Here is a 25,840-nt window from a genome sequence, read left to right as displayed (position 1 = left end):
TTTGAAAGAAAGGGGTTTGTATCAACCATCCCCAAAGGTGAGAACTGGCCCCCATTGTATCATTTCAATATGTTCCAATATGTTGGAACAGGCATGAGCACTAGATCTGCTAGCTTTTTTAATTTCCATAGCCAAAGTACAACTCAGAAAAGATTTAGAGACTACATTTAGGATAGAAGAGCCAATTCAGAGATGTGGTACCAATTCGGGGCCACAGGGAATAGTTTGAAATCCTACTGCTTCTAGCGGTAAACAAAAGCTATGTGAACTCAACAGCAGGGGAAATTAAGGCTAAGGCTAATTAGCAGCGAGAAAATAGTTCCTTGTCACCATTTTGTCAAGTTTGGGGGTGAGGGGAGCGAATATCAGGCAACAAAACAACCCAAATCTAGTCATAATATTTGCATTACCTGTAGATCAGGTTCCCATTACACACTTGGATTTGTACCTGAATATGATGGGAGTAAAAACAGGTGCTTCCCACGCTCTTATTACGGTCTTTGTGCACATCTAGCCTATAGCCTTCTCACAGCCTGTTAAACAGCTGAGTTTGAAACAATAATGATACATAAGAAACATTGGCCCGAAGGCACGTCTGTCTTGGGATTTAGCCATTTACATTGATTTTTAACACACATTTTTCATGAAACACAAATATTTGCCATGGCAACTGCAGCATCACATGACACCCTGATACATAAACAGGCAGAAGATTTCTTAAGGGGAAATCATAACACAGAAGCTGGAAAGAGTGAAAATTGTCAAAAAAAATTGAGGAATTGAAAGATAAAGGTTTAAAGAAGATAGGGAGAAGAATCCAGTTTGTAGATTCAGTGGGATTAAGTAAGGTCTTCTGTGCTACTACTGTTTAGGGTCTTAAGCTAGGACATAGCTGTAAAATGACAGAACGAGAAACCACAATCATGCCAGCTGTCCTCTTTCTATGTAAAAAAAAGTCTTAATTATCACAAGTTTGTATCTGATCCAGAAATACAAATTGGTATGGCCATATTACCAAAGTCTAGGACTTTAAAACAGATATAAATAATTGTTCAGCTCTAATAGTTTATAAACAATGGGATGTCTTTCCATTTTGCAATAGAGAATTACCTTTCTCCTCTGTGGAACAAAATCAAAATTATTCTATGCACAATTTGAGTTACCTTAAATTTCCTTCCTATCTTTGTTTTAAAAACCAATGAAAATATTTCATTAGTTCCTTAGAATATTTTCAAAACAAAATGCAAGCCTGCAGTTCAAAATCCATATGTCAGTGTATGAAACTTAACAGCTACAAGAACAAATTTATTCATGCAACCAAGAAATAAGTTGTAGAAAATATGACCTGAAACATTTTCTTTTTATTTAGAAATAAAAATATAAATACCTCAATTTTAAATTTAACTCGGGAGATCGGTTTCCGTTTTGTTATCGACTGTGTTTTCAAAATTGATGAGAAAGAGATCCTGGATGAAGGGGAAGCTCTGTCTCTTGTAGCTGCAGGAGCCTTCACTGCAACACCTCTGGATTTTGAGAGTTTAACTGTATCTATATCAACCACTGACAGGGCATTTTCAGATTTTCCTGTATCAAGGGAATAAAATATCTGCTGTCATTGACTTCAAACAGAATGATAATAGACTGTAGAAATTAATGGGGACTACCTAAATTCTATTAGAATGCAAAGCTACCCACTTTTAAGAATATGGCATGCATGAAAAATCTGGGTTTTTTTAAACTGGAATATTGGAGGGTAATTGTTACCTTAATAAAAAAGTTTCACCATAGAATCCTTCAACTCCCATTGGCAGCTCCCATAGAGTATTTAAAATAAAATTCAATGCGTATGTGACTTTTCAAAAATGTAGTTATTGTATTAAGTAAAGCACAACTATATACTTGACAGTCTTTGGCACAGAACATACACCTTTCTATTGCTCAGTGGTACATAAGGTTGCCCTAGTAAACCAAGGTTTCTATTTCTTTGGTATGGACCAAACTTCCATCACTGTTATTGCCAATGGTCACAATGAAAGATGTAGAAAAGAATTCCTTTACTAAGTGAAATTTCTGTTTTATCTCCTCATCATTTCTTAATTTCCATTCAGATATTCAAAGGAGCCAGCTGATACCGATCAACATTATGTGTTTGTATTATATAAATTACACAATTCATAGGGCCATTAGAAATACATAAGCTATTATTTTTAATCCCTTCTAGCAAAAGTTTTAATCAACAATCTCTCTGGCAGAGACTATTTTTTGTCTTTCTTTATATCCCAAACAGTTAACAGAGTGCCTGACACCTAGTAAATACTTAATAAATGCTTGTCAACTAACTTAACCTTTGCTGTCACATTTCTCAAATGCTATCTTTCTCTTAATTTCCTCAGCACTCATTCACTTCTTATGTCTCTACAAATCAGTTTTCATGCCCACTGACTTACTAAAGCTACACTACTCATGTAGGATTTTACTTGTACCTCTATTTATATCAGTATTTAATTTTATGTTAATAAAAATTTGCATTATTTTATTATTATTCGTGTACATTTCACATTCTCCTCTTTGACCACATGGACTAAGTTTCATCTAAACTTTGTAGTCCTCAGAAGGTGCTGTACAGAGCTCTACCTAGAGTCAACAATTAACACATGTTTATTGAATTGAATAGAGTTGATGATAATGATGGAGATTTTATTCAGTATACTGCAGCCCAAAGTCATTACAATTGCCCTCTGGTTTTCTCTTAAGTTCTGAAAACAAAACACAACACAACACAACTTCTTGTTGAAAATGTTAGCTAAGTACAAATATTCTAATTTTTCCTGAAAGATAGTTTATTTACTCCCCTGTACATAGATAATAATACTCACCTACAGGTTTTGCCTTAGATGGTTTAGAAGAAGGAAAGAAAGCAGTTTTAGGTATAATAGGTGGCATTTCAAAAGTAATCTTTGCTGCTGGTGGGATCAGTCCTCGTTGAATCATACTCAAAATACCTTTAAAATGGTATAACAGAACATGAGTTGATTTCTAAATAATAATAATAATAGTAGTAATAATAGCTCATGCTTTAAGACTTGCAAAACACTTGATACACATCTCATTAATTTTTTCCATGAGTTCTAGAAATTCTAAAGGTCTTTCTATAGAGTTTCTAGACATACAAGTATAATATTTTTATTTATAAAATTACATAGATCACTTTGAATTATTTGAATCCAAGGAAAAAATAGCAACACAAATCATTCCTATTTTGTATTGATTCTAACCAAAAAAAGTATAACCTTATTAATAAGGGTAAAAGTGAAATTAAAAATTAAAAGGTAATTTGCAAGGTAAAAGAGTCAAGGTAAGGTTCCCTTGGAATCTATGAAGAGAAAAATCTTTGTTAAGAGAAGCTTGGAAGCTGATTTTAGGTCAGTGGGATCTAAGGCCTAGGTCTGGATCTTAGCATTCTTTCACAGAGGTAACTGCAGGTTGTGTTCTAAAAATGTGTTTCTAAGGTGGTTCATTGGAACTTAGGACACATTTTTAACATGGTAGTTTGTCAGTAGCCCAACCCACAAACACCTGTTTAACAGGAATTACCTGAGTATATATATATATATATATATATATATATATTCATATACACACATACATACATACATACATGCATACATACATACACATTCTGTTCTAGAACCTGTCATATTATGTAGTGTTTCTATGTGGGGAAGCATTCAGAGATTCAACTCGATGTACTTGGAGCATGTCATAGGATTTAAAACTGGAATAGAACTTGGAACTAATTTTATACATAAGGAAACTAAAGTTCTGAGAGGCCAGGGTCACACATGATTAAAATTCAGGTCTTCCCACTCCAAATCCAATGTTCTTTCCATTTCAGCAATCTGTCTCTCTGAACACTCTATCCCCTATCTGCATCTTTGCACTTACTACTATTCATAGATGCCAAGATTGTTAAGGAGACAGGTCATACTAAGCAATTGTGTATAGACAACTTTTCCAAATGAAAAGGAGGAGAGAGATGGAGGTGGCAGCTAAATGAAGTAGAAGGATAAAGGGAAGGCTTTTTTTTTCAAAGTATAAGGGAGACCTGTGGGTATTTGCAGATAAAAAAGAAAAAGCTAGAGAAGGAGGAAATCTGAGAGAAAGAGATCAATTTCTGGGGCAAGATCTAGGAGGTGGTAGGGAACCATGGAACCAATGGCGAAAGTGGAAAGATTAGCCTTAGTGAGTAATAAGAATATCCTCTTTCTTCTGGTATCAATGGCAAAGAGAGGGCAGAGGATGATTCTCAGAAGTTTTGAGAAAATGGTAGGAGGCTGAGGGGGAACACAGAAGAGAGTCTCTGACTTCCTAATGAAGTGAGAGGATTAGTCATCTGTAGTAAGTATGGAGTGGAGAGAGTTCGACAGTGGAGAAGAAGAGAGAAAAAAAGGGTTTGAATAGATTGAGGAATGAGAGAGGGAGTCAAGGAAGGGAGAGCAGAAGAACTGTTGAGGTGCATTGTTTTTGTGTTGTTGTTGTTGAGGTGCATTGGGAGCCTAACTGAGAGTATATAAAATAATCTGCAGTGGTTCAATTCAATTCAATTCCACAAGCATTTTAAAAAATATTTTTTTTCCAATTACACATAAAAATTTTTAACATTCTTTTTTTTAAAATTTTGAGTTCCAAATTCTTTCCATCCTTTCCTCTCCTCCCCCCTCATTGAGAAGGCATACAATGTGAGTAGGTCATGCATGTGCAGCAGTACAAACATATTTCCATATTAGTCATGTTGTGAAGAAAACAGAACAAAAAAGTATGTTTCAATCTGCATTCAGACTCCATCAGGTCTTTTTTCTGGAGATGGATAGCATTTTTCATCATGAGTCCCTTGGAATTGTCTTAGATCATTGTTTTGTTGAGACTAGCTAAGTCATTCATAATTGATCATTGTATAATGTTCTCTTGATTCTGCTCACTTTACTTTGCATCAGTTCATGTAAGTCTTTCCAGGTTTATTTCTGCAAGCTCCCTGCCTGTCCTTTCTTACAGCACAACAATATTCCATCACAATCATATACCACAACTTATTTAGTCATTTCCCAATTGATGGGCATCTCCTCAATTTCCAGTTCTTTGACACCACAAAAAGAGCTGCTATAAATATTTTTGTATATGTGGATCCTTTTCCTTTTTTTAAAAAAAATTTTTTTTTAAATCTCTTTGGGATATAAATGTAGTCATTGTATTTCTGGGTCTAAAGGTATGCACAGTTTTATAGCCTTTTGAGCATAGTTTCAAACTGCTCTCCAGAATGGCTGGATCAGTTCACAACTCCACCAACCATGCATTAGTGTCCTAATTTTCCCACATTCTCTCCAATATTTGTCACTTTCCTTTTTCTGTCATATGAGTCAATTTGATAGGTGTGAAGTGGTATCTCAGAGTTTTTTAAATTGGAGTAGAGAAATTGCATTTCTCTAGATTTAGAGCATTTTTTCATTTGACTATAGATAGCTTTGATTCCTTTGTCTGAAAACTGCCTGTTCATATCCCTTGACCATTTATCAATTGGGGAATGATTTGGACTATTATAAATCTGACTCAATTCTTTATATATTTGAGAAACGAGGCCTTTATCAGAAAAACTTGCTGTGAAATTACCCCCTTTCCCCCACTCAGTTTTCTGCCTTCCATCCTTCTAATCTTGGCTGCATTGGTTTTGTTTGTACAATAACTTTTAATTTAATATAATCAAAATTATCCATTTTACTTCCCATAGTGCTCTCTATCTCTTGCTTGGACATAAGTTCTTCCCTTATCTAGATATCTGTCAGGCAAACTATTCCATGCTCCTCTAATTTGCTTATGGTATCACCCTTCATGTCTAAATCACATACCCATTTTGACCTTAACTTGGCATATGGTGTGAGATGTTGGTCTATATCTAGTTTTTGCCAAACTTTTTTCTAGTTTTCCTAGCAATTTTTTGTCAAGTTGTAAATTCTTGTCCCAAAACTTGGATTTTTGGGTTCATCAAACACTTAAATTACTATGGTCATTTATTACTGGGCATTGTGTACCTAATCTATTCCATTGATTCACCACTCTATTTCTTGCCAGTATCATATTTTGATGATTACTACCTGGTAATACAGTATGATATCTGGTACAGCTAAGCCACTTACCTTCACATATTCTTTTTCATTGATTCCCTTGATATTCTTGACCTTTTGTTCTTCAAGATTAATTTTGTTATTATTTTTTCTAGCTCTACAAAATAACATTTTGGTAATTTGATTGGTATGGTACCGAATAAGTAGATTAACTTAGGTAGAACTGTCATTTTTATTATATTGGCCTGGCCTAACGTGAGCAATTAATATTTTTCTAATTGTTTAGATCTGACTTTATTTGTGTGAAAAGTGTTTTGTAATTGTTTTCATATAGTTCTTGGGTTTATCTCGGTAGGTAAACTCCCAAGTACTTTATGTTGTCTACAGTGATTTCAAATGGAATTTCTCTTTCTAGCTCTTCTTGCTAGACTTTATTGGTAATATATGGAAATGCTGATGACTTATGTGAGTTTAGTTTACATCCTGCGACTCTGCTAATTATTTCAACTAGCTTTTTAGTTGATTCTCTAGGATCTTCCAAGTATACTATTATATCATTTGCAAAGAGTGATAGTTTTGTTTCCACATTGCCTGTTCAAATATTTTTATTTCTTTTTCTTCTCTTGTGCTATAGCTAGCATTTCTGGTGCAATATTGAGCAATAGTGGTGAAAGTGGGCATCCTTGCTTCACCCTGATCTTATTGGGAAGGCTTCTAGCTTATCCCCATTATAGGTAATGTTTGCTTATGGTTTTAGGTAGATACTATTTATCATTTTAAGGAAAGTTTCATTTATTCCTATGCTTTCAAGTGTTTTTTTTAAAATAGGAATGAGTGTTGTATTTTGTCAAAAGCTTTTTCTGCATCTATTGAGATAATCATATGATTTTTATTGTTTTTGTTATTGAGATGGTAAATGATGTTGATAGTTTTCCTAATACTGAACCAGTCCTGCATTTGTAGTATAAATCCCACCTAGTTATAGTGTATGATCTTTGTGATATTTTGCTATAATCTTGCTAGTATTTTATTTAAATTTTTTTGCATCAACATTCATTAGTAAAATTGTTCTATAGTTTTCTTTCTCTGTTTTTGCTCTTCCTACTTTAGGTATCAGTGCCATATTTGTGTCTTAAAAGGAATCTGATAGGACTCCTTCTTTGTCTATTTTCCTAAATAGTTTATATAGTATTAGAATTAAATTTTTCTTTAAATGTTTGGCAGTATTCAGTTGTGAAATCATCAGGTCCTGGGGATTTTTTCTTAGGGAGCTCATTGATGGTGTGTTCAATTTATTTTTCTAAGTTAGTGTTATTTAAATCTTTGATTTTCTCTTTTGTTAATCTAGGAAATTTATATTTTACGAATATTCATCCCTTTCACTTAGCTTGTTAGATTTCTTGGCATATAATTGGACAAAATAGCTCCTAATAATTGCCTTAATTTCATCTTCATTGGTGGTGAATTTACCCCTCTTGTTTCTGATGCTGGTAATTTGGTTTTCTTCTTTTTTAAAAAAATCAAATTAACCAATGACTTATCTATTTCATTGGCTTTTAAAATAAAACCAGCTCCTAGTTTTATTTATTAGTTTAATGGTTTTCTTCCTTTCAATTTTATTAATCTCTCCTTTGATTTTCAGGATATCCAATTTGGTGTTTAATGGGGGATTTTTAATTGGTTCTTTTTCTAGTTTAGTTGCATGCCAGATTAATTTATCTTATCTTTCTCTACTTTATTGATGTAAGCATTTACAAATATAAATTTTCTGCATCCCGTAACTTTTGGTATATTGTCTCATTGTTGTCATTCTCTTTAATGAAATAATTATTTCTATGATTTGTTCTTTGACACACTCATTCATTAGGATTAGATTATTTAGTTTCCAATTAATTTTTAATTTGTTTCCATGCCTTTGTTGAATGTAATTTTTATTGGGTTATGATCTGAAAAGATACATTTAATATTTCTACTTTTCTGCATTTGATTATGAGGTTTTTAATGCCATAATACATGGGCAATTTTTGTGTAAGCACCATGTACTGCTGAGAAAAAGGCATATTCCTTTCTATTCCAATCCAATTTTTTCCAGAAGTCTATCATATCTAACTTTCCTAAAATTCTATTTGCCTCTTTAACTTCTTTCTTGTTTATTTTTAGTTAGATTTATCTAATTCTGAGAAGGGAAAATTGAGGTCCCCCACTAGTATAGTTATGTGTCTACTTCCAGAATTTGGATGCTATACCATTTGGTGTATATGTGCATATATCCATATGTGTATATGGATATTACTTCATTATCGATGGCACCTTTTAGCAAAATGTAGTCTCCCTGCTTGTCTCTTTTAATTAGATCTACTTTTGCTTTTGCTTTGTCTGAGATCATGATTATTACCCCTGCTTTTTTTACTTCAGCTGAAGCATAATAGACTTTGCTGCAGCCCTTTATCTTTACTCTGTGTGTGTCTCTCTGCCTCAAGTGTGTTTCTTGTAAACAACATATTACAGGATTCTGGTTGTTAATCTGTTATATGCTTTTAATGGATGAATTTTAAGGGTAAATTCATTCCATTCACGTTCACAACTGTGATTACTGTGTATTCCCCTCCATCATACTTTTCCCCTTGTTTATCTTTCTTTCTCCCTCTCCTTTTACCCTATACTTCCTCAAAAATTTTTGCTTCTGACCACTGCCTCACCCAATCTGCCCTCTCTTGTATAGCTCCATCCTCCTTCTTTAATCTCCCTCACTTCCAGTTTCCCTGTAGTACAAGATAGATTTGTATATCCAACCAAATCTGTGTTATTCCTTCTTTGAGACAATTCCAAAGAGAGTAAGATTGTTGCCTGTCAACCCCCCTCCCATTTTCCCCTGCATTGTAAAAGCTCTTTTGTGCTTCTTTTATACGAGATAATTTAGCCCATTTTGCCTCTCTCTTCCCCTTTCTTCCAGTGTATCCCCTTTTCTCACTCCCTAATTTTATTTTTTTGATATCATCTCATCATAGACAGCTCATACCTGTGCCCTCTGTCTATGTATACTCTTTCTAACTGCCCTAACAATAGTAAAGTTCTTTGGATTTACAAGTATCATCTTCCCATGTAGGAATGTACACAATTTATTTGGCCTTATTGAATCCTTTATGATTTCTCTTTCCTGTTTACCTTTTTATGCTTTTCTTAAATCTTGTATTTGAAAGTCAATTTTTTAAAATAAAAAAAGTAAAATAAAAAATAATAATAAAAAAAGAAAGTCAAATTTTCTATTCAGTTGGTTTTTTTTATCAGGAATCTTTGAAAATCCTCAATTTCATTAAATGTTTATTTTCCCCCCTGAAGAATTATACTCAAGTTTTGCTGTGTAGGTGATCCTTTGTTGTAATCCTAGCTCCTTTGCCCTCCAGAATACCATATTCCAATCCCTTCAATCCTTTAATGTAGAAGCTGCTAAATCTTATGTTATCTTGACTGAGGCTCCATGATATTTGAATTGTTTCTTTCTGGCTGATTACAATCCGCTCTGGGAGCTCTGGAATTTGACTAAAATATACCTGGAAATTTTCATTTTTGGATCTCTCTGAGGAAGTAATCAATGGATTCTTTCAATTTCTATTTTACTGTCAGGTTATCAGATATTAGGGCAGTTTTCCTTGATAATATCTTGAAATATGATAGCTAGGCTTTTTTTAATCATGGCTTTCAGGTTGTCCAATAATTCTTAAATTATTTCTCCTGGATCTATTTTCCAGATCAGTTGTTTTTCCAATGGGTTATTCACATTTTCTTCCATTTTTTTCCATTGTTTTGATTTCATTTTATTGTTTCTTGATGTCTCATGGAGTCATTAGCTTCCACTCACCCGGTTCTAATTTTGAAGTAATTATTTTCTTCAACGAGCTTTTGCAATTCCTTTTCATTTGGCCAGTTCTACTTTTTAAGGTGCTGTTTTATTCAGTTAATTTTTGTGCTTCTTTTACAATTTGTCTGTTTTTTAAGTTGTTATTTTCTTCAATATTTTTGTGCTTCCTTTACAAAGCTGTTAACTTTTTTCATGATTTTCTTTCATCACTCTAATTTCTTTTCCCATTTTAACTCTACCTCTCTTGTTTCATTTATAAAACCCTTTTGAGCTCTTCCAGGACCTGAGAAAAGTTCACATTTTTCTTTGAGGCTTTAAATGTAGCTGTTTTGATTTTGTTGTTTTCTTCGGAGTTTGTGTTTTGATCTTTTTTGTCACTGTGGCAGTTTTCTATGGTCAGGTTTTTTTGGTTTTGGGGTTTTTTTTTGGTCATTTTTTCAGCCCATTTCTTCACTTTTAACTTTACATTAAAGCTGGGCTCCTGGTTGGATGGGGCGCTGTCCCAAACTTCAGGTTTTTTTTGTGTTGCTGTTTTCAGAGCTAGTTCTTGGGGTCTGTAAGTTTTCAATTCTTCCAAGGTGGCATGATCTAAGGAGAAGTGTGGTCACTGCCCTCCTGGCCTGTGCTCTGGTCTGTCCATGACCACAAGCACTCTTTTTCACCCTGGAACTGTGACCAGGGTCCCTGCTCCTGCTGGTGCTCCTCTTTACCCTGAGATTGCAACCTGGAACCATGTATGGGTCATGCAAGACAGTCCTACTCTTAGGGCCAGCAAAGGATCCCCTGTGATCTCCTCCTTACCAGTTACTTGGCCCCCTTACCATGTGTAGGCTGAGCGCTCTTGAAGTCATAGCCGCCACCACTGATTCATTCGCCCCCATGGCCTGCTGCTGGCTCGCCAGGGCATGGCCTGTGCCTGCCTTGGACGATACTCCACTCTCACCCCAGTGAGACAGACCTTTCATGCTAAGCTGTCTTGGGCTGGAAAATTGTTTCACCCCATCCTTTTGTTGGTTCTGCCGCTCTAGAACTCATTTTGAGGCAAATTTGGGAGAGCTCAGGTGAATTCCTGCCCTTACTCCACATCTTGGCTATGCCCTCCTCAACATTTCTAAGATATCTACCATATGCCATTCACTGTGCTAGGCACTAGGGATACAGAGAGGAAAATGAAGAACAGCCCCTGCCTTCAACAGCTTACACCGTGTAGGAGACACAGCACACAAACACGTAGATAAATATAAGGTAATTTCAAAAGGACGAGAGAACCCAAAAGGAGGGTGATGAGGAAAAGTTTCACAGAGGAGAAGCGATGCCTGAGTCAAGCCTTAGAGGCGGCAACAGAAGATACTAAGAAACAGAAGGAAGGAGACAGCACAGGCCAGGTAGGAGGGGCAACCTCAGAGGCAAGAGATCATGAGGCAAGTGTGATGAGCAGCAAACAGCGCAGTTAGGCTGGGAAAACAGAGTGCATGAAGGGGAGTAATGTGAATCAGTTTGGAAAAACAAGCTTGAAGGGCTTTAAACGCTGAAATGGTGAGTTTGTACTTTAACTGAGAGACAACTGGGAGCCCCTGCGGGTTTCTGAGAAGGGTCAGATCTCTACTTTATGAAGGTTTGTTTGATAGCTGTGTGGACAGGGGAGAGGCTGGAGGCAGGAAAGCCAGTTAGGAGGCTGTCCAGTCAGTCAGTAAACTTTTATTAAGTGCCTACTATAAGCCAAGCAAGACCTAGACTCCCACAGTTCAGGCACGATGTTATGAGGCCCTGAACTAGGGTGGTGGTCACGTGAGTGAAGAGAAGGGGATGGATGCGAGAAATTTTGTAGCGGTAGAATCAATGAGATTTAACAACTGAATGGATATGTAAGATGAGACAAAAGGGAGAGAAGGATGATTCTGAAATTGGAAACCTGAGTTCCTAGAAGGAGGGTCGTAACCTCAACAAAAATAGCAAAATATGCAGGACTGTTGGGTTTAAGGGGAAAGATAATGAGGTCAGTTTTGCACATGTTGAGTTTGACATGCCTATTGGGCATCCCAATGGATCTGTTCGGTAATTAATTGGGAAAGCACGATTGAAACTAAGGAGACAGGCTTGGGCTGGATACAGATTAATTAGGGATCCTTCTGCAAAGAGAGGATAAGTGAACTCATGGAAGCTGACATAATCACCAAGAGAGAAGATGTCAATGTCATGATTCTCTCAGTAGCTCAGAGTAGATGTTGAGAAAACAGTTGGCAAGAGTTACTTATGAATGAAGATTGATGGGTGAGAAACAGAAGAAGGCATCTGTTGGGGGTGGGAGTGTGAGAAGACAAGAAATGAGTAGCTAGTGAAACATGAGAGACATATATCATGATTTTAAGACTGAGTATTCAGGGGCTGCTAGGAGGCACAGTGGATAGAGTACCAGTCCTGGATTCAGGAGGACCTGAGTTCAAATCTGGCCACAGATACATAACACTTACTAGCTGTGTGACCCTGGGCAAGTCACTTAACTCCATTGCCTAACAAAGGAAAAAAAAAAGACTTAGTATTCATATGTGGAACCATAGTAGGGAAGATAGAATGGGAACTAAAATACAGACTGTACATGACCAGGTTCTATTTTGGGCATGATGAAATCAAGATACCTGTAGGACATCTCATTTAAAATGTCCAAAAAAGGGGCAGCTGGGTGGCACAGTGGATAGAGCACTGACCCTGAAGTCAGGAAGACCTGAGTGCAAATCCAAACTCAGATACTTAGTAGCTGTGTGACCCTGGGCAAATCACTTAACCCTGATTGCCTCCAAAAATAACATAAAATAAAATGTCAAAAAAAAGCACGTGGTGATACAGGCCTAGAACTCAGGAAAAAGACTGTGACTGACTATACACACACAGGAGTCATCGGCATCGAATTGCTAAATAATTCAAACCATGTGAATTGATAAGAAATTGGAGGCCAGAATTACTGGAACCCAATAACTTGCCCATATTTACACAACTGGTCAGTGGCAGAGCTGGATATCAAAGTCGGTTCTTCTAGTACCTGGTTCAGAGCTCTTTCTGCTATATTACAAATCTGATCAATGGGTCACTGACCTTTCTTTGCATCTTTTTCAAGGATAGGTAGAGGTGTGAGGTAGGGATTCATTCGATGAGATGGCAAAACACTGAGGCTTTCAATGGTGGTCCCTTTGACTATCTTCTGAAGTTGTACCTAAATGAGCAAAAATGTGTTTTGAGAAAGCACTTTTGCCTTTATAGTGAACCTAGTTTTTCAACATGTAAACAATAAATAAGACTAAGAAAAATTTTATTATGTTTTAATAATGTAGTAATATCAGCTCCAATTATATTACTTAGTAATACACTGTACTACTACTGTCTACTGTCATGAGTTTACATAATTTAAAATAGTTAATTAAGTCCAATTAACATGTAGTGATTTCTACTTTACAAAGATAGCATGGCAGTTAATGAGGGAGCTCTTAAGAATTTGTTCTATCTTAATGACCACTATGTAAAAGTGCTATCTCTTAACAGAGCGTGTTTTGACTTCAGGAAACTTTTGTACAAGAAAATTCCTTGAGAAAGAAAGATTATAGTTCTGAGAAAAATGAGAAATGAAATGTATAAAGCCAAAGATAATGTTTAAAAATTAGCTAGTATTAGCAGGTTCATCATTAATTACATAAGTCATATTTGCCATGCAAGGATCTCAAAAATTGCTACAAATATGTCTTCTAGTCCAGTGTTCCAAGCAGTAGTTGATTATTTTTTCCAACAGTAATAAAAATGGTTTCATTATAGCTATGAAATATGAATTGCTGCTATTAAATGACTTCAGATTTTAAAGATTGTATGCATTTTACATAAATTATATATAATTATAGAACAGGAGAAGACTATTTTTACCTATATTATAGTGGATTATGAATTATTGGGACTTCTAAAGCAATGAAGATGATACTAGCTGATATTTATGGAGTGCTATGCATATTCAAATTATTTTATAAACATTAATTCACATAACTTCCCAGAAAATAGGCAAAAATATTGATCAATATTTAAATAATGAATAATCTGAGACAGAGAGAGGGCAGCAGATTTGCCTCAGGCCTCATAGGATCCTGAAAAGTTATAGGATTATTCTGTTTAAGCAGGGGTAGTACCATAGGTGGGACTCTCTAAATGTTGGGCAGTCATAAGTCTTTCAAGATATTGGAATAAAATACTGTGGGTCTGGGACCAACTGAACATTTGCTGGTCAGGAGAGGATCAGGAGCTGGAGCTTCTTGATAAAGTCCATAAAGGGTCAGGGACAGAGTGGATCCATATAGAAGAGGTCAGCATCACTAGGTTTTCAAAGCTAGAGTCCAAGAAAGGCTGGAAACAAAGGTTGTGTCACAATGAAATCAAGAAAGCAATCAAAAGCACAGGCTGAGCCAGAATCAATATTTCAGGGAAAAGAAAGGGAACCAAAAACTGGTAAGAGGAAAGGACAATGGTAGGGAAAGAGCTTACCATAGCTTGCTGGGTTCAGTGATCTATAAATAACTCTGGGCTGTGGAGGATGTACAGGGTTAGCATTCCCCTGAATGAGAGGCCTTTATATTAGGAAGGTAAGTATTTTGAACTTGAAGAGGAAACATTTGGCAATGTATCAAAATTTATACTAAAGACAATTGGCACTGAATGACCAAAATTCCACCACATCTAATAAATGTCCATGTGTAGGACAGAGAAAAATTGTACTTTACCAGATAGCCTGGGGGTGGGGGAGGGAAATGATAGTTATCAATAGAGAATATATACATCAACATAGTCCTTCCCTGATGCCAGGCTTCTCTCTCTAGCATGGTGGATAGAAGAGCGTGTGGTAAACCCCTCCACTCCACGTCCCTGTTCCTTCACCCCAAAACAGTTTGACACAGGTGGTTAGGCTGATGATCTTTAAAGCCTATAGATGCCCACTGTGAATCTTTCCATTGCCCTTTGGGTCACCTACGATTCTGATTCTTTAGAGAGTAAAGTGGTCAATGATTTGAAATTTCCCTTAAGCACAGATCTGATCATGTCACCTTCCTCAATAACTCCATGGGCTCCCTATTGCTTTTAACATAACTACACAATATTCTGTTTTGCTTTTATAGCCCTTCACAACTCAACCTCAACCTATCTTTCCAATCTCCTTTACGCATTATTCTCCCTCCCATGCCCTTTCTCCAGTGAACCTTTATTTTTCTCTGTTCCTCACACACGACATTCCTTCTCTAGCTTCTCTGCTTTCGTACAGGCCATCCTCCATGTCTAGAATGTACCTCCTCCTTTCCTCTGGCTCACAGAATCTCTTTTATAGTCTAAGATGCAGCTAAAGCACCACCTACATGATGACTTTCCTTTTCTCCCCTACTGCTAGCACCTTCCCTACTAAACTGCCTTGTACTTAACTCCCTTATATTTATTTAACATTTATTCTGCATATACTTCTATATGTACATCTTGTCTCCTCCATTAGAACAGAAACTCCTTGAGGGCAAGGATTTTTTTTTTCATTTTTATCTTTGTATACCCAAAACCTAGCACAGTGACTGGCACTTAATAGGTGCTTAATAAATGCTTACTGTTCCGCAATTGATAAATGGTCAAAGGATATGAACAGGAAGTTCTCAGATGAAGAAATTAAAGCCATCTATAGCCATATGAAAAAAATGCTCTAAATCACTATTGATTAGAGAAATGCAAATCAAAACAACTCTGAGGAACCACATCACACCTATCAGATTGGCCAACATGACAAAACAGGAAAATGATAAATGTTGGAGAAGATGTGGGAAAATTGGGACACTAATGCATTGTTGGTGGAGTTGTGAAATGATCCAACCATTTTGGAGAGCAATTTGGAACTATGCCCAAAGAGCTATAAAAATGTGCATACCTTTTGACCCAGCAATAGCACTTCTAGAGCTGTATCCCAAAGAGATCATACAAATGGGAAAAGGACCCACATGTACAAAAATATTTATAGCAGTTCTTTTTGTGGTGGCAAAGAATTGGAAATTGAGAGGATGCCTATCAATTGGGGAATGGCTGAACAAGTTGTGGTATATGAATATAATGGAATACTATTGTGCTATAAGAAATGATGAACAGACAGACTTCAGAAAAACCTAGAAAGACTTATATGGTCTGACGCTGAGTGAAGTGAGCAGAACCAGGAGAACGTTGTACACAGTAACAGCCATGTTGTGTGATGACTAATATTGATAGATTTAACCCTTCTCAGCAATACAAGGATCTAAGATATCTCCAAAGGCCTCACGATGGAAAATGCTATCCACGTCCAAAGAAAGAACTACAGAGTTTGAATGCAGATTGAAGCACACTATTTGCTATTTTTTTTCTTCTGCTGAGTTTTGTTTCCTCTTTCTGGTGGTTCTTCCTATTGGTTTAATTCTTACTTACAACATTACTAATGTGAAAATGTGTTTAATAGGAATGTATACGTATAACCTATATCAGAATTGTGCACTGTCTTGGAGAGGGAGGTGGGGAGGGAGGGGGAGAAAATTTAAAACTCAAAAGCTTATGGAAGTGATTATTGATAAATCAAAATGAATTAATTTAAAAATTTTTTTAAAAGAACAAAAAGCTTACTGGTTTATTCCTAACCTTATAGCATCACTATTAAAAGGCATACATAAATACATGAAGGATCTGTGATTTGTCAGTATGGGGTGAACTCCTGGTGTGAAAAATCCCATATATCTGTCCTAGAACATTGTTTGATATAATCTTTTGCCCAGGGTCAAACAGTCAGTTATAGTCAGAGGCAAGATTTGAACTTTGCTCTTCCTGTCTCCAAACCCAGCCCTCTAACAAATATACCATACTACTTTTACTATCAGAAAAATACTAGAGTTGGGATTTTGTGTCAGGAAACAGTGTTACACAATTTCCAACAAACAATTCAGCTTATTCTCTTCCTTCAATTCTGGGCCCAACTCACTATCCTTCTACAATGCTAGTCCAAGGTACATGTACTAATGAATGAATTAAATGGGCTGGCCATCTAACTACATGTCATCATCTGGATAATAAGTATTCTTCCTCCATGTGGTTTTGTTCTCTTTGGATTATGAGGGTTTTGAGTGGTTATGAGCTCAAGGAGGAGGCCCTGCAGAATCATCAAGCTTGGCACATTAGCACAATGTCATATGTAAACAGAAGTGTCTTGAGGCCCTCATCATGCGCAGGCAACCTCACTTCCATTCAGATTCCACTTCCTCCATGATTGGTAGACACCTTGAGTGAGTATTTTTCTCACTTTTTTATGTCAAAGATTATGTCAAGGATAACATTTAAAAGTTATTATTCAGGAAATGTATGATCAATGATGGCTGGCAAGACCAAGAGATGAATAAGTCCCAGGGCTGCACTGATTCCCATGAGACATCAAAATATCTAGAGGAAGGCCTCCAGCATGTCGGGAAGATCCTCTATGGGCTTTATGGGAAGACATAGAAAATAATTGTACAGGATGAAAATGTGTGGATAGGTTGGAGTTATGCAGTTGGGGTACATAGATGCACAAGCTGGTTCAGTGGATAGAACACAGGGCATGGAGTCAGGAAGACCTCAGTTCGAGTCTTACATCAGATATTAGTTATGTGACCCTGGTCAAGTCACTTAACCCTGCTTGCCTGTTTCTTCATCTGTCAAATGAGCTGGAGAAAGAAATGACAAACCACTTCAGTATCTTTGCCAAGAAAACCCCAAATAGGGTAACAAAGAATCAAACATGACTGAAATGACTGAACAACAAATACAATTAGCATATATTATTCAAAGTTATGAAATCACCATCTATTGGAATGTTAGAATGTTAAAGTCAATTTAAAATGAACATTAAGAAGAGCCTTGGAAAGGCAAAGAAGTCACAAAAAGGTGACTTGCAGTTTGGGGGGGGGCTAGGGTGGAAGGGGTGGCATGGAAACCCCATACACTTTGCTTTGGCATCATAGATAACATGCGTTGAATGTATGTATATAAGCCTGAGTTCTTTTTTTCTCTTCTTTTCTTTCAGCTTCATCTAGTTAAGCTACCTGGGCTCTCCCACTGCCTACTTGAATTATTGTATAGCCACTAGTATCAGGGGTCCTGCAAAGCTCAGAGTCAGAAATATTTTCCTCGTTTGTCCTTCCCTAGAGACAGTTCTTCCAGAGGCATATACTGGAGGCTTCTGGGTATCAGAAATAGTTGTGTCTTCATTTGTTGGATTGATATCTGGACCCAATAAAGCAAAGGTAAATCAAAGGAGGCAAGAAAGATCTAGCTTAAATATTACCAAATGTGAAGATGCAGAAGACAGGCATGACAGTTTTAGAGTACACAGCACCATTTATCTAGATTTTCTGAAAGCCTTTGATAAAGTGTACCTGACAGGCTGCTACTAAAGACAGAAGTAGCAGGATCCAACTTAAAACACAGCAATCAATAAAAAAAAAGGTAAAGGCAGAGAATATTCAGGTTTTGTCAACAATCAGAGCACAGTAAAATGATTTTAAGGCATTTGCACAAGATTCACATGTACAATAGCCAGAACCAATGTCAGAATAGAGAGTGAAGAGAAATACTGATGACACAGTCTATGTAATATGACTCAAATGCCATCTATAAGAGCAGAAATCATTAACCGAAGAACTGCTAAACTTGTAAAAAAAATAAGCCAGCTTATAAAATTCTAAGTTGGTTTAACCCAAAGATCTCATTGCTAGCCATATACTCCAAGGGAGTTAAAAAATTTAAAAAAAATAAAAACAAAAACTGTCCCATATACACGAAAACATAATACTTTTCATAGTAGCAAATGACTGGAAACAAAGTAGGTTCACATCAGTTGGGGAATGGCTCGAGAAATTGTGGCACATTAAGGTAATGGAATATTACTGTACTGTCAGAAATGTCCAACAAGCATTTCAATCAACAAGCTATTTATTAAGCTCCAACTCAGCACTGGGCTGAGTGCTGGAGATCCAAATAAAGGTAAAAGACAGTGCCCTCAAGGAGCTTGCAGTCTAATGGATGGAGGAATGAATGAATAAGAATACAGAAAAGCAATGGAAACTTGGTATGAACAGATGCAAAGTGAAGTAGTCAAGATAAGAACAATAAAATACACAATGACCACCACAACATGGAAAAAACAACAGCAACAAATAAAACTGAAATGGAATATTGTGTAATTATGATCAACCTTGGTAAAGAAGAGATAAGTCAAGGCATCACCTCCATTTGGTGCAAAATGAGGCTTCATTCATTTTACTGAACTGTTTCTTTTTTCCTTTTTCTCATTTAATTCTTTATTAAAATGGAAGAGGGAGGAATGAATATTTATTAGGTACTATTAAGTACTGTGTGCCAGGCACTGTAATAAGCACTTCAAATATTATCTCATTTGTCCCAAATATTATCTCATCACCTTCTTTAATGAATGGACCTCTGATAGGAGACTTCCAGAGATACCGGTAAATGAAGGTGATGTAAAAGTGAAACATAGCAATAAAAACAAAAAATTCTAGTGCCATGTGTGATGTTGCCATATGGCTAAAAATGGGTAACTTCTGTTAATACTAGGATAGTCTCAGATTTGGGGAGGAGCATGGAAACATTGACTTTGAAAGACTTTTTTTTTTTAATAACTAAAAACAAAAGTATAGTTGGTAGTCTTTGGAAGTAAGTACATAGAATCTTTCTCAGTGACAAAGGATTTTAGTTTTAGGAGAACTTGAGTTATCTATGGAATGAGAATGAAAAAGAATGGTGATGAGTTCTTGTAGGATCCCTGAAATTAATCTCAAAGATTATCCTACTTGTAGGATGGTCCAGGTTTGATCGAGGGCTACCTTGAGGGCCCCAGCCAGAGCTAACATTCAGAGGGACCCTATTTTCTTCTTTTCTCCCTGAACCTTCCTGTCAATGCTACCATCTGCTTTGACCCTACCAGCCAGACACTGAACCCCTATCACTACCCCTTTCAGAGTGAACTCATTATCCCCTTTCTGCTCTGAGCCTTAGATCCCCTCTCTCTCTTTTCCAATGGTAGTAGGTAGCTCCTATGGGGCACACACGCCAATATACCCTTAAGATTTCCTGGTCTTTCCATCAGCCCTGCAGTTGAACTGTTTTACATGGATCTTAATAGAATGTGAAGTCTTTGAGAGCAAGAGCTTTCTCCTTTTTCAGTTGCTATTCCTAGTGCTTAGCACATGGTAAGGGCTTAAAAAGTTTTTCATTCATTCAAATGAAAACAGCTAAAAGGTGCCTAGTATTAATGTTCATGAAAATTTCAGTTCTTAAGTACATTCAGGATTGAGTCAAGAATCAGTGTTACCTAAATTAGCAACGGATGGGTACATGACCCCTAAAATGGTAGCATGGTTTGGTAGAGAAAGAACTGGAATGGGAACCATAGGATTTGGATTGGAGAATGGAACCTCAGAATCCTTCTAGCTCAACTCTTTCATTTAATATATAAGGAAACAGAGACCCAGGAAGGTGAAGTCATTTTCCCAAGGTCACACAGGTAAGTGTTTGAAATAGGATTTGAACCTGCATGCTCTGACTCCAGAGCCAATACTCTTTTCAGTACTCCATGCTGTAATACCAACTAGTTGTGAAATAGACAAGTCACTTCACCTCTGGGCCTCATTTTCCTGATTTGTAAAATGGAGATACTACTACTACTGCTTCTGGTAGCTAACATTTATGTAGTTCTTACTATGTGCCAGGCACTGTGCTAAGCACTTTACATTTCTTAGCTCATTTGATCCTCACAACAACCCTGGGAGGTAGGCGAAATTATTATCCCCATTTTACAGATGAGGAAACTGAGGCAGACAGAGGCTAAGGGATTTAGCTAGCAAATGTCTAAAGTTGGATTTGAACTCAAGTCTTCCTCACTTCAGGCCTGGCCCTCTATCCACTGCACCACCTAGCTGCCCCAATAATAATGATACTGTCTATCTTATTGGGTTATTGTGTGCAAGGTACTTTGTAAATAGTTATACGCATGAGTTATTATTATTATTATCACCATCATCATCATCATCATCCCCAAAGATCAAGAATAGTAATGCCATGAACCAACCAGATTGCAAATAGATGAATAACTATCTGTAACTAACCTTAATTAACTTCTCCCAGATTCATGGCATTTTGGCAGTCTCTACTAATATTTGTACAACAGGTTTTTAAACAATCAATATAGGCAGACATACACTTTCTTCTCAATAAAGACTGTACAATGGGAATAGTCAGGGCTTTGGGACTACGGCAATTATGAACCTTTCAACTTTCTGTAAACTACAGCCATGGATGTTTTTATAACCCTTCAAGATTATAATTATGAGAAATGTGGTAAAGTTTCAATTAGTAAGATTAAAGAAAAATTCACTTCATACCAACCATGTTTATAAATGTGTTAAAATCATGTTATCTAAAGGAGTCTTTAGCCTCACTTTCTTTCCTTCTAAATCATCACTGCACAGAAGTATTTTGTTTTTCATGCACATTTGGAACAATATAAAGTATAAGCTAAAACAATGAAATTTAATTAAAACAGCAATTTTTTTACCCTTTTTGCAGGCTTTTGTTTCATCAGCATTGATTTTCTTGTTGGCCAGATTTATCCTTAGTTTAAATTCTGGCAGATTGTTTATGGTAGGCAATTTGGTGTGCTCACATATGTTTTAATAAACACAGGGAATAACTTACCAAGAGAGGTGATGAAACAAAGAGTAAAAAGAGGCTCATAAGAATTTTAAGAGGGAAACTTAATTGAAGAACTAATGACAGAACCCAAAGTAAACTGGGCACACTAATGCTACATTTCCCTTTTCCTAAAAATCAGTCATGTGTCATAGAGTAGAAATTAGCTTAAAGATTTTAAAGTATTTGGCTCCCTTACTAAAGAGTTTGATAGGGGGACTGCTGAGATACATAATTCATAACTTTGTATATGCCCATATTTGGAGAAAACCATTTAAATATCTTAGGGATATTCACCCATAACTAATTACTATACAGAGTTCATTCTAATCAGTTTTCAATAATATAATCCAAATTTAAAATGATTTCCATATGTAATTTACTATAGTTTAGTGCTCTGTCAGCCTAAGCCTTGAGGCACAAAGCTATCACAATAATACGTTTGGGCTTCTAGCCACCAAAATGGGAACTTGAAGGAAAAAAAAAAGATTTTTTTGTAATCTTTCAAATGGCCTTTAGAGTACAATAAAAAAAAGAGCAAAGGAAAGAATAATCTTTGTTTTGAAATCCTGAATAAATCCCCAATATCTATGTAACCCAAGTATCATACACTAACCTCTAATTGATAGATTGAGCTCATTTAGGGGATCTCTCTCTAATAAAAATCTCTATAGGTCACTTCTTTCTCTCCCTATATTTCCCCTTTAGAACATCAGAATCTGCCTTGTTTCTCTCAAAGGACTCTCAGCCCCCTGCAAGCATGGGGACTAAAAAAAAATTATCAACCACAGAATAGGTTTACTGAAGGCCATAAAGAAGAGATAAGGGAATAGTACCTGAGTCCCTTCAGAGAGGCAATGGTTATCACACTCTTCTCTAGTGAGTTCTCTTCTGTTGCCCTAAGAAGGTTGGTGACTGTCCCCACAAAACTCACAGATCAGAACTTTCTTGGTCTTTTGTCTCCATCTCTCAGCATCCTCTCATATGTCCTGTGGTACTTTTCATGGCACCATCACTCATGATGAGCTCCAGCTTGGCCTTGGGACTTCTGAGCCCTTACCTAGCAGCATATTTGTCTCCAAATTCCTTAAGACTCCTTTATCTGAAAGCCCCACATTTCTCTTCCTATGGCCTATATAGTTCTTTCTTTCTTCCATTCCATGTGCAGGAGGGGAAGAAGCCACTAGATCCCCTTTCAGAGCCACTTGAGTTCTCTTAGTGCTTGCCTAGCATATTTAATTTTTATACTAGCTTGGAAAAAAAGACTTAAAAAATTTTTTTGGGGGGGAGGGTGGGTTTAGGTCTGAATTAGATCAGAAAGCTGTCACCTTGGATATCATTGGATCAGAAGGCTTCCCAAATTAAACAAAAAAATTATGCACTATTTATAGAGAGAATGGTTTTAAAAATGATCAATCAACCAATCACAAGCATTTATTAAGCACCAACTATGTATAAGCACTGCTTTAGGTGCTAGGCCTACAAGGACAAAATGAAACAGTCTCTGCTCCCAAGAAACTTATAATAATGACTGATTATGGATGCCAACAGGTGCGGAGCACAGAGTATATAATTTCAACATTGCCGCATATGGATTACATAAAAAAACCATAACAATTATCAAGACCCAGTTATAAACATGAGAACCATGATGACCATAAATCAAGTCAACAAGCATTTATTAAGTGCCTATTATATACTCTGATATACTCTGCTAAACATTCAGGACACATTGAAAGAGAGAGAAAACAAAGCCAATCCCTGCCCTCAATGAGTCCATGATCTAATGATGAATAAAGAATTTGCCCAAATATATTCCTGTTGGTGGAGGCAGCATGGTGAAATGGATAGAATTCTGGCCTCAGAGTGAGCAAGACCTGCCTCTGACACATATGAGCTCCGAGACCCTGGGCAAGTCATTTCATTTCTTAGTTCCCCAGGCATCTCTCTAAGATTAGATGTTGCAGAACAGTTGCTCATCTGCAAAACCTAGTGGATAAAGAATGGCCATTTTCCAAACTACCATACGTGTCTGGATGGACAGCCCACTGAGTCGATTCATTAATACAAATATCTTGGTAAAACACTGCAGATGGATGATAATCTAGATCTAGAATTAAATAGGTTGGATTGCATTTGGAATGTTTCACAGCTGTTAGATAAAGAAAAGAAACTATTTACTAAGGAAATAATTGACTCAAATTTCTCTGATAAAAGTTCAATATTCAAGATACATAGGAATTTGACACAAATAGGACAAAGAGGTTTTTTTCCCCCTAATAGCTAAGTGGTCAGGGAGCATGAGCACTTTTTAAAGGAAAAATTGCGAACTCTCAACAATTATGTGAAAGGTTACTCCAAATCACTAATACTAAGAGAAATATATTTTAAAAATAACTCTGAGGATTCACCTCACACTCATCACATTTTTGGAGGGACTCTGGAAAGAGAGGCAAATTAATACACCGCTGGTAGAGCTGTGAATTGATCAAACCATTCTGAAAAACAATTTCAAAAAGCAAGAAAAGTCACTAAACTTCCTATCCTTCTACTCAAGGATCCCACTATTAGGTGTATACACTACGGAAGACAAAGACAGGGGGGAAATGACCCCACACATAAAAAATATTTATAGTAATACTTTTTTAGCAAAAAACTGGGAACAAAATGGGTAGCTATCAATTGGGAAATGGTTAACATTATGGTATGTGAAATTAATGAAATATTGCTCAGTAAGAAATGAAAAATATAGAGACTTCAGAAAAAATGTTGGAGATTTGTATGAACTGGTACAGTTTAAGCAAGAAGATCCAGGAAAATAATTAACAATGGCTACAATAATGTAAATAAAGAGAGAACTCAAAGGAAACAACTCCAAGTAATGATAACAGCCAATTTTGATGCTAGAGAGCAGATGATGGTATCTATATCTCTTCCTTCTGGCAGGGCGTTGGGTATGAAGTGCTGCATAGTGCCAGGCATAACCTTTGTGGATTTTGCTTAACTTTTTCTTTGTTAGAAAGAAGAGCAAAAAGGGAAGGGAGAAGTGCATTTCCGAAAATGACTGTGATGTAAAAACTAAAGGCATCCAAAAAAAATTAAAAAGAAATTGCATGGCTCTTCCAAAAATCCCAAGCTGTCCCTGAAACAAAACCCCATGTTTTTACCACCACCATTATTTTAGTGAGGGTAGTGCTGAGTATGAAAAACATGCATGGAGCCATGGAGCAGGATGAGACTTGGAAAAAGCTTGTACAGATTGGCTGCAAAGAAGAGGAGGTAGAGACAAATGGTATGAAACACGGCTGACAACGTGGGTTCAGTTCAGGCTCTGAAAGGCTCTGAACTGCATAGGAGCAAATCTATGTATGGGGAAGATTATTTTGGCATCGGTGTGTACTCTGGATTATAGCTGGAGGTAGGAGAGATTGGAGATCAGTTAGAAGGCAATCACAACAGTTTAGATGATAAGAAGGTCTGAATTAGAATAATAGTTTTAGAGCTGGAAAGGAACTGAGGGGCCATGGAATCCTTTCCACTCTCGTTTTCTACATGAGGAAATTAACACAACAGGGAGGTTAATTGGCTTGCCCAGGGTCATATAGTTAGTAAGTGTTTAAGGCAAGATTTGAACTTAGGTATTTCTAATGCAGGAGGCAGGTAGATGTCTCAGTGGATAGAGCCCTGGGCCTGGAATCATAAAGAGCTGAGTTCAAATGTGACTTCAGACACTTATTAGTTGTGTGACTCTGAGCAAGTCATGTAACCTCATTTGCCTTAATCCACTGGAGAAGGAAATGACATACCATTCCAGTATCTTTTGCCAAAAAACCCCCATGGACCATATGGCCCATGGGGTCATGAAGAGTCAGACATGGCTAAACAACAAAATTTTTCACTGAAAGCCTAGCACTGTATTTATATGCCACTTTTAGCTTATTCTCATTGCAGATAATGTTTGTTCATGGTTTTAGACACGTGCTACTTATTGTTTTGAGAAAAGTTCCATTGTTTCCTGTGCTTTTTAGTGTTTCTTTTCTTTAAACAAGAATGGGTGTTGTATTTAGTCAAAAACTTTTTCTGCATCCATCGAAATACTCACGAA

General features: G+C 36.6%; 1 protein-coding gene across 1 annotated transcript in view; it reads right to left on the bottom strand.

Annotated features, from left to right (window-relative positions):
* The window catches only part of IQCH (IQ motif containing H), a 257,567-nt gene that overhangs the window by 164,815 nt on the left and 66,912 nt on the right, over window positions 1–25,840 (bottom strand). The window contains exons 5-7 of the mRNA XM_027851991.1: window positions 13,066–13,183; window positions 2,881–3,002; window positions 1,388–1,606 (exon numbers count right to left, since the gene is read on the bottom strand). Coding sequence (XP_027707792.1) covers window positions 1,388–1,606; window positions 2,881–3,002; window positions 13,066–13,183 — 459 coding nt within the window. The remainder of the gene's footprint in view (window positions 1–1,387; window positions 1,607–2,880; window positions 3,003–13,065; window positions 13,184–25,840) is intronic.

The sequence above is a fragment of the Vombatus ursinus genome, unplaced genomic scaffold, assembly GCF_900497805.2.
Source record: "Vombatus ursinus unplaced genomic scaffold, bare-nosed wombat genome assembly UNPS02009205.1, whole genome shotgun sequence".
In the NCBI taxonomy this organism is placed as follows: Eukaryota; Metazoa; Chordata; class Mammalia; order Diprotodontia; family Vombatidae; genus Vombatus; species Vombatus ursinus.
This window is presented reverse-complemented; position numbering and strand designations above follow the sequence as displayed.